The sequence below is a fragment of the Phalacrocorax aristotelis genome, chromosome 4, assembly GCF_949628215.1.
Source record: "Phalacrocorax aristotelis chromosome 4, bGulAri2.1, whole genome shotgun sequence".
NCBI lineage: Eukaryota > Metazoa > Chordata > Aves > Suliformes > Phalacrocoracidae > Phalacrocorax > Phalacrocorax aristotelis.
Genome location: NC_134279.1, coordinates 2,685,661 through 2,695,857, shown reverse-complemented (window position 1 = coordinate 2,695,857; position 10,197 = coordinate 2,685,661). Strand labels below are relative to the sequence as shown.

Genomic DNA, 10,197 nt, shown 5'->3' with positions numbered 1-10,197 from the left:
CCCAGCTGAGGATCCACCTGTGAGACAAATACCCGAAGAGGCAGGACTCAGAACCTCCCCGGCTGCCAAGGTTGCTTTCACACTACTGAGTCCCAAACGGCCAGGCACTCCCCCAGCCCCAGTTTGAGCAGATTGCCTTTTTATTTTGGTCGCACTATGCGCAAATCCACACCGATTATCTTCTGCCTGGACACCGGCAACCCCACCCACAAATACAAGGTTCAGACAGACAAAACCTGGCCCCCATTTGGTAGACGTACCTCTGCCAGGTGCTGCTGTCAGGCTGCTGCCTGGCTGTCCTCATGTAGGCCCTAGGACCTATGTTGCCCAGCAGCATCCTCTTGCCTTTTGCTCTTCTGAATCCAAAAGGGAAAACCCAGTCTCTGCAACTGGAAATGCACCTCTTGAACTTGCCTCTTCCTCTCTACCTCTGCTGTGAACACACTAGTTCTCAATACACCCTTTCAACCCACCACCACTTAAGGAATGTATCATGGTGCCACAGGCACAACTGCTCACCCAAGCACCCGGCTGCACCACGGTGGTGTACGGATGCAGCAGGATAGGGGATTAACTTCCCAAACCACCTGCACCCAAAGTGTGGTTGCCCAGCTCTGCTGTGAGCCGTGGGCAATGTAACCAGACCCAGTGCACCAGCTTACCCCTCCTGCCATGGTGTTGACTTGCCCATGGGAGAGTTGTGCGCTGGGGACTGTGCAGCCTGGGTCTCGGAGGCCAGGGCTGGCACACAGGCCTCCACAGGGGACAGCAGCAACGTCGTGGGGTCTTCAGCTTTGCAGCTCTCCTCCTGCTGCTGGTGCTGCGGCCACCTGTGTCCCAGACCAGCTGGGGCTGGTAAGGAGCTGAAGGAACACAGGTCTGCATTGCTTGCTGCACTGGCATACAGGTTTCCAGTGTTTTGAGGCTAAAAAGGTGATGTTTGAAACACAAGCTTGCCTTTGAAAACGAGGCACATGCCAACAAAATCAGCTCCCCCACATAGCGAAGTCCAGCTGATTTGGAAATAACCTGCATTGCCAGAGAGAAAAACCACTTCCCACATTTCCTGCCCACAAAAAAACCCAGGCAATGACGCAGTCCAGATGTGGCCCCTGCCCATACTGTTGCCTTGCTGCTACGGCAGCGGGCTGACTTGTATGCTGTTCCTGCTGACAGAACACAGGACTGCCTCAGAGGCCTGCCAGGGCTCCCTGTTACCCACAGGAGAGCATCCCCCGATGCCTGTGATTCCTCATATTCACATGACCTTCCCACAAGCTTCAAAGCACCCCAGCGCTTCATGGCCCCGACCTGCCAGAGATGCTGAGCACTGCGTCTGCCCACTCCAGGGGGGCCCACAGCAGTGAAGGCAAGAGTTCAGTGGAGTACAGGGGTGAGATGAATGGCTGGATGGAAGGGAAACCAGTTTCAAATTGCAGGCTCAGTTCCCTGCAGCCTCATCTCCCTCACGAGTACTGGGATAAAACCATTGCATTCATAAAACTGTGCACGATACAACTCACTTCAGTCCCCCAAAACCCAGGGAGCGCCTGAGTGTGCAGTAGCCGTGTTTTAGGAGAGCATTGCTACTTGTTTCAATTGCTTTCTAGCAATAATCCCAGCTCACCTTTACACACTGCACAGCCGTTACTCTCTGCAACAGCCCAACTTCCTTCCATGCCCGAGAAGGGCTTGATTTGAAGACATTATAGCAGTAACCAGTCTGCCATCTTCTCCACAACACTGCCTCAGAGAGATACCGATACACCTCCTTCACCCTACGTAGGTAAATAGGGGACCACTCTTGAAGTATTTCTCTCTTACCTGAGACCTGCAGGTACTAACACGGGGGAGGAGATGCTCATTCCTCGGGCAGACAGTAGGTCAACACCTTGCTCTGCTCTGGCCAGCGCGCTTGTGCCATGAGGCATGTCTAACCTGGAACCTGTTCTTAACTCTAGGTTTTGGGGGTTTCTTAAACTTAATTTTTACTCTCCAGACGAGACAGGAGTGTTAAGCCCACAAGGATCATTTTCAGCTTGGGCACCTGCTCACTCTTATGGATGAAGCAACTTTCCCAGCTCTGCTGGGGACATTTGGAGACACCACATATAACAAATAACCTCTGAGCTGTCCAAACACTGCTGTCCCCTCCCCGTGCTGACACCTCTTCCACTAACAGCTGCACAAAGGAGGAAGCGAGCCAAAGGGCACATCACCATCCCTTCCCCCCAGCAACGAGGTGTGGGAAAGCCTCAGCAGCACTCCCTCAGCTCAGCTCCCGTCGTCCCCTTGTCCGACGCGCATGTCTCACTACAAACACTACTTACAGTGCCTGTACATGCTTTCTGTTCTGACCCCCTCCCTGTGCCCCAGTATCCACCGCCACCAGATTAACAGCATCAGATGTTTCATTTCGCATTTCCACCCCCTGAAATTCCTCATGGCACTGCTCTCCGTGAATTTACCTTTAAAAAACACCTCCCCCCCCAAACCATACACCCTTCTGCTGATACCATCTGCCTCAACAACCTGGGGCAACAAATTCCAGAGATTTACGACCTGCTCTTTAAGAAAGTTCCTTCATGTTTTGAGCTGACTTCCTTCTAGCTGAGCACCCCTCTGGTTCTAGTCGTGCCTATTAGATAATCAGCAGGACAGCTTCCACCGCCATCACTGCTTAGCAGACTTTAGCACAGAATTTAGGCTGCAAGGGACCTCTAGAGGACATCTGCTGCAACCTCCAGCTCACAGCGGGGCTGATCTTGCTCTCATCTCAGCCTTTCCCTCTCCAAACTGAGGCCTCCAAGCCTTGGCTGTCTCACCTGGCAAGCTGCTGCTCCATCCCATTTATCATTAGAGCCCTTCTCTAACTCCACTATGTCCTTCTGGAGACATGAAGTCCAGAGCTGCATGCAGGACTCAAGGCACCAGCACAGCAAAACCCTAGAGCTGCAAAATAAAGGCAGTTCACGTAAGTGTCGGCAGTTGCTTTGTGCCTGTCAGCTTCTCTCTATATACAGAGCTTTACTTCAAAAAAGATTTCCATTTGGAGTTTAGAAGAAGTCAACCAACAGGAAAGTTTTGCCCTTTTCAAACCTTCTTGGTGCAGCTGCCCTACCAGTGGGTCACCCAGCCCCGAGCCCCTCCAGCTGATGAAGAACAACCTCCTCTGGTGCAGCCCAGCAGTTATGAAGGGCAGAAGAAACACCCTAAAAGCAGGGATCTAGACAACTCCTTGAAAAGCCTGGGGACGAACCCACAGATGGCAGTCCACCAGGGTACTTCTTCAGCATTGCCAACCTGCAGATTTGGTCGTGTCACACACGAGATTTCACACTGTCACAGGGCACAGCTACATGGGTAAGGTGACAAGGTTAGTAGCACTTAATAGCCTCTCTCTAGGTACAGGATAAAGAAAAAACCCCACCACCACCTAGATTTTTTTCCTTCTTCCTTGCTTTAAGTGACACCCAGCCACCCAGGTCTGAGTCTGGGTCCTAAACCACCATCATCAGCACAACACGGTGACCTGACACGAGGCAGAGGCCCAGCAGAATAGCTCTGTGCCCATCCATGATAGTGAAGTAAACAGTAACAAGTGTTAGGATTTTACAGGCTAGACTCCTACTACCACCAGATAAACCCACACTGCTATTTTTAAATGGGAAAAAAAAGTCTAAGGACTCCGAGAAACATAAGGAGAGGATTCCCTCCCTGAAACAGGGGCACTGGGGATGCTGCCACCACACAGGATGCTGCAGGAGCCATCCGGCAGGTGGGCTGGCCTCTGGGAAAATAACTGGTAGGGTATTTTGGCATGTTTCAGGCTATCACAGAGGAGGTGGCACGCATGAGCCACAGCAAGGCTCCCAGGCCCGAGGCGGTAGTCCCTGATGCCGCAGGCTGGCCTAGGTACCAACACTGGAAAAAAGACACAGCATGTGTAAACCGGGTATTTTAATGGGCAAGGCATTTTCTCAGTAAACCATGACCGCCTTCATGTGCAGAGAACCCAGGCCAGAGATGACATTCACCCTGCATGAGGCACAAGGGTGGCTCAAGGACCAGCATGCCCCAATCCCACAGCAGCCCTTGGCTTGAAGTTAATGATTCATTTTACAAAATACATGGCTCAACCCGTTGATTTTTGCTAGGCTTAGGTGGCTCGGTGCACACAGAGCACTGCTGCCTAAGCCCTATGGGAACAAGAAGTATTCCTTCTTGCAAGCAGTGCAACCTCTTCCCAGTTAATAAAGCATCTACAGAGTTTTGCTGAGTAAGAGAAGAATTAACACAGGCAAGGTTTAACCCAGCGATACCCTCAAGGCCTCAGCCCCATGAGGCATTAGCTACTCTGTTCTGTCCTCAGAAGGCTGAACGTGGAAAGTTTTCTAGATGTGGCTATCTCGTGGTAAGCGCTGGTGGCTGGAGAGCAGACCCTCAGCAGGCATCGCCTTAGCCCACTGAAGCCTAGAGAGCAGCCTCCGGTTTTGGTATTAATGCAAATTGTGCCCTAAGCTACATTTGTGCAAATACTCCATATCCCTTCAGTTGGGCAGCGGTCATCAACTCCACTTGCATACCAGGTAAGTTGTTACAGCATACGCACAGGCCAGTATTTAACAAACTTTCCATCCATATCTATAAACTCAGTTGGTTGCAAATGTTTCCAAGGTGAACAGTTTCTCTGCTGCTTTAGAAAAACAGCCACCTGGCTGGAGGGAGCTTCTAGTGATCTAACTCTGTCACTGAAGAGCGCTGAAAAATATTGTGCTTCTGAAAAACAAACCAGCAGGTTTCAGCAGAGACCCTTGGCAGCCTGCACTTCACACACAGATTGGAAGAGGTAAAACCTACATGATTTAATGGTACCTTTTCCACGGCAGGTTAAGGGAGGTGAATTCCTTGATCAAGGTTCACAGATGAGAAGAATAAGTCACTAGGGTTCGGTTAAAGTAGTGCATCACCCCACATGAAAAACATCTAAAGAGGATCAGGCCATCTCCTTCCATCCATCCCGAACTACCTAGAGGTCACTCGCTACACACCAAGTTCGCAAGCTTTGGTTTTTTACCTTCAAACAGTACTTTGGCACATTTCAAGCTTTTTGACTGAATTAACTTCCAAAGTGAACAAGTTAGAAAGTTAAACAGCTACCCCCACATTCAAGACAGTTTCAAAGAACCACCACTAATTAGGCTTCATGAAAATTAAATGAAGCCCTCAACCTAAGTACAAGGCAGTGCAGCTCAGTTGTTTAAGAGAAGATACCTACTTTGCTCATACAGAGGCAGATCCACCAGAAAATAAGGCCTTTAGAGTCCAGAACAGGCTGCACCAATGCAAGAGTATGCAACACCAGCCATCTCTGCGTCACGTGGCCGCATGCTGAAGACAACAAGTCACCTAGGTCTAAGAACTTATTTTCAGCACATGTCAGAGGAGCACAGAACGTCCTTGTGATGAAGTTGTGGTGTCCAAAGCAGCCAGACTTGATCTTTAGAGGCAGAAATGAAGTCCTCCAGCTAGGTACACTCACCCTCATCCAGTCTGTCATTCTGTTTGTCACCAGCAACACATGCATATTATGGCAAAAGGAAAGAAAACGGGGAAGAGAAAAACCCCTAACCCAAGGCAATAGCCGGCATTATGGCCAAACTCTCTCCTCCAGCCGTTACCTCTGTCATTTTCAGTAGCCTCAATTCTGTTGGAGACACGCCCGGAGCAGACAGATCCCGCACAGAGACACACAGCACAGCGCACTCTCAGACGCACAGGTGAAAAACAAAAAGGGAAGGAGAGAAGGGCAGACGTGATGGAAGAATGAGATGGCTCTTCTCCTGTTGGCGTGCCCGTAGCTGCAGGCTCTTCCAGTGCCCTACTGTCCACTGGGAGAGAGGGTGTGGGGACTTTTGGCAAGGTGACGGTTACATAAAGAAGAAGCTACAGAAAAAGAGAAAAACAGAAAAGAAAAGAAAACAGAGGTTCAGAATTGAAATGAAAAAGTGAGAGAGAAAAAAAAGGAGGAACAATATTTTAAACAAAGGAAGCCATGAAGGGAAGAGCGCACTGCGGAGGTGTCATATAAACCAACTGCACCAGAGGCCTGGATCTCTTCAAGACACCAACTGATTTGGAGAACAAGCTCACAACCGCCACAAAAAAAGCGACCGACAGACACCAGCACAAACCTCCAGGGCCATCTCAAAGGCACAACAGGACCTGTGGGGAAACCTCGCATTTCCTCATCCCCTCCTGTCACAGCGTTACAAAACGGCAACAACAAAACAAAGTCACAAAGGCCACGCGAACACCAAAGCGTTTGGGTAAAAATATATTTCCTCTCCCCACTTCGAATGTTGGCACTATTTGTGTACGTAACCTAAAGCATATAAACGAAATAACTGAGCTTATGCTATAAGGTTATTATTCAATTTGTAATTCAAAACCTGAAATATTTTAACATCAAATAAAGTGACAATGTCTAACAGATGCATACATATAATTTGCATTAACACTGTATGTAGGTTACAATTATTTTGTTACAAACATGGGTTATTTTCAAATAGCAAGGTAATAAAGTTCTACATCTATAGTTTAAGGCAATCAGGATATTAAAAATGTATACAAATACAATATTTCTACTGCTGTTCACAGCTTTATTTTCCGTTAATTAAAAACCCTTCATATTTGTACAGTTCCATGATACACGCTGATGAGAGTGTCATGGATATCACATACTGCAAATGCAACCAGGGTCCTCGGAGAAGAGACAAATACACACTCTTCTAACATCTTAGAAGGGCAAACGGTAACTGGATTCAAATGGACATATCTGATATGATCACACACAAGAGGACATCTCCATTCTCACATGGATGCTTTCGGAGAAGCGGAATGAGAGCTACCTGGAGAAACACTGCTCGCGTTAAATAAAGACATGCTTAAAGAGAGACACAAAGCCACGAATCTCCTTCATAGGCTTTCAAGCCACCAAAAGCACACAGAGAGGGTGGCAAGTTGCAGTTTTCGGGCTGCAGAGGAGCCCCACTCACTGCTTCCCCCCCTCCCTGGCAGCATCACACACCACAGGAGGTACAAGGTGATGCATTTAACCACCATGAGCTCAAAGGGCACCTTCCTACTTACTGCCCTCCTGGAAAGTAACTGTGCAACCCTCCAGTGAAGTTTTGGGGGAGTAAACCCTTATTCATCTCCGCCTTTTCAGCGGACTGCCTGACACACATGTGCCCACCTCGCCAGAGCAATCGGGGCCCCTCTGAGAGGCCTGGATTTTGGTTATTTTCCCATTCTGAGGGTCCATTCCATGCCCCGGGAACACCATCATCCAGAAACACACGTTTCAACGTGCTTTCTTGCTCCTTTGTATATTCTAAGATTTGAAATCCAACTCATCAGGAACATGCAGCATTATCAGCTAGTTGTCATTGCTGTTGAATGCACGTTAAAGGCTGCAGTGCCTCTCAAGCAAGGCTTTTGCCCATGCAACTGCCTGTCCACAGTTTCACCAGCTGGCTTGCTAGCTTCAAGCATGCAGAGAAGCTGTGCAGAGTTGCTTTAGGCATTCAGCAGGAGCTGGTTGTCATGTTCCCTACGGCTTCTTTTTAACATCTCAGCAAAACCAGGTGATTGCAGAAAGTTTTGAAGTAGTTTTAACAATGCCACTTTTAAGCAAGCGGACTTAAAGACACGCTCCCCTCCCCCCCGGAAAAAAACACAACCGGTTTCAAACCAGTAGTGAGGCAGAAAGGGTGAGTCTTACTACTGTACTTACATGCAAAGGTGAAACACATCCAACTAGATTTGAGTTTATCGTTTACTCCATGCAGAATCAGTGGCTACTGTGAAAAAAGGCATGAGTAAAGAGAAGAAAGAAGCGCAGCAGGAACAAGCTTAACATGGCCCAGGGGTTTAAGGAAATAAATCATTAACATGTCCTTTTGCAAAAAACACAAAGGAGTACATTTAACTTTTGGAAGTTTACCGTTTATTCCCCGTTTCTCCAAAACAACTTGCTTTTTGCTGGAGAACGAAGCTAACCAAAAATACATTAATGCACTTGGCCACAGCTTTCTGTCAAAAAAAATGAAAAGCTCAACTCAGCTGATTTCCCCTGCCAAACATCCCTGGAAGGGCTGTTAAATGAAGCAGGACAAATAAATGTTAAAAGTTAAGTTTTCTACTTGGCACAAAATGCTGGTAGTTAAAAAGACATGCATGGAAACAGCTGAAGCAAAGCACACCGCCACAAGCATTCCGTGATGTGCTTATAACGTGACTGTAAAAACCCATGCCAAAACCCAAACTTCTTCCTTGATAACTCAACATTTTAAAGCTGGGTTTGCCAGAAACCCTAAGAACCATGTTTTTTTCCCAAACCATCCCCCTAGCAAACTTAGTTACCCTGACAAAAAGTACATCATGGTTTATAAGACAGGAGGTGTGATTTAAAAAAAAAAAACCACCCTAAACCAAAACCCAACAAGGACAAACAACCCCTAACAAAACAAAAGAAAAAGGGCTCAACTATTTTACTTCCAGTTTATTTATCTCCAATTAATTTTTGCCATCTGTCCAAGCCATCATATTTAGATATTCTCTTCCCAAAGCCATGTTGAAGCAGTGAGGGTTAAAAAGCAAGATGACCCAAAAGCTAACCCCCAAATGCATTTCCCAATCCAACCCTTCGGAAAAGGTGATAATTCTGCCTTTCGCCCCCACCCCGAGAGGCAAGAAATTCCATCCCAGAAACAAGCAAAGAGCTGCAGTGCATGAGACTCAGGTGGAGAGTGCTATTTTTAAGAGTGCTTTAAGGAAAGAAACAGAAGACTACCTAGCTAGGAGCAGTGGAAATGCTTGCTGTACATCAGCAGAAGAGAAAGAAATCCCGAAGTCATAGGACAAGCATGGCTCGCCACTTCTTGGGAAGGAAGGGAAAGATTCTGTCCAAAAAGCAATGGCATAGAAAATAGACATTAAACAGACTGATTTCTGCACTGTGCTGGTCACAGAGCGAGGCCCGGCTTATTCTAAGTCTCCTTTGCATGTTGAAGGGACGTCATCCCTGGGGCAGGAGGGCCAGTGGGGAACACAGAAGATGTATGTCCAGGCGCTCGCTCACCTTTGACATGAAATTCTGGATCCCACAGCTTGGCACGTCTGCATTTAAGTGTGTGCAGGAATCCTCCTGAAGGCTCTAAGAGGATGTTGACGGCTATGTCTTCCCCCCTGCCCAAGCATTTGATTCCCTAAAAGCTGCTAAGTCTTGCTAAGATCATGCACGTTAAAACCAGGTACTGTTTTAAGCGAGGTTTCAAAGGGTATGGTCAGGCAAGTGACACACGGAAAGCAGTAATGAGAAATGGTCCTTCTCCCAGGCACCTGTGCAGCACCGTTTGGTTCCCACCGCAGCATTCAACAGGTAGCTACTACACTGAACTGGAAGGGTGGCTGTAAAAATATGCCAGCACGTGACAATAAATCCAAGCCAACTAGTATGATCGAGTCAGACAACAAAAACAGAAACTAAAAAATATCATGCAAATGTAATGGCATGCAAGGTCAGTTAAACTTGTTATCTACACCCCACCTCCCCGCCTCCCTCTCCCCCAACAGTGGGACTCATTGCTCTAACACATTAGCTGTTGAAAGAACATGGGTTGGACTAAACTCCAGAGTTTAGCCACACCGGGGACCGGGCTGTGAGCCTCGTACAGCAGTAATTCCCTGAGGCTCGTTTCTGCGACCCAGGGACCCCTTCAGCACAGGGCTACGGCATCCAGCCCTCTGAGAGCTGGGTAGGCTGGCAGCACCGAGGACCTGACTCGGCCAGTAACGCTCACCCAAGCTGCTGAGGTCCAGCTCTGACTCAGTTCAAATTTGGGGCCAGGAATGATTTACTGCTCCTGGTTTTGATGAGAGAAATAACATGGTATCATTCCCTTGCCCCTCCAACCACCCCTGAACTTGCAGTTGCATTCAGTCCTGTACCCAATCTTTCTTTCTTCTTGTTCCCACTAGGTTATTAGATGAGTTAATAGTTATTTGTGTTAAAAAAATGGAAGAAAAAAACAAAAGAAAAAAAAAGAAAACAGATGGCAGAGACACATTACTGCAAAAGCAGGTGAATGCAGGAACATCCTTGGCTTGACAGGCTTTATGTGAAGCTTGCAC

General features: G+C 47.8%; 1 protein-coding gene across 4 annotated transcripts in view; it reads right to left on the bottom strand.

The window, feature by feature from the left end:
• Positions 1-3,460: 3,460 nt before the first annotated feature.
• SEPTIN11 (septin 11) overlaps positions 3,461-10,197 on the bottom strand; it is a 69,642-nt gene continuing 62,905 nt past the window's right edge. For 2 of the 4 annotated variants that reach the window (XM_075090024.1, XM_075090021.1), the window contains exon 10: positions 3,461-5,946. In XM_075090024.1, coding sequence (XP_074946125.1) covers positions 5,931-5,946 — 16 coding nt within the window. In that variant the 3' untranslated portion in view covers positions 3,461-5,930. Of the gene's footprint in view, positions 5,947-6,322; position 10,197 lie in introns of those variants that run through there. The other 2 variants (XM_075090023.1, XM_075090020.1) reach the window with 1 other exon arrangement.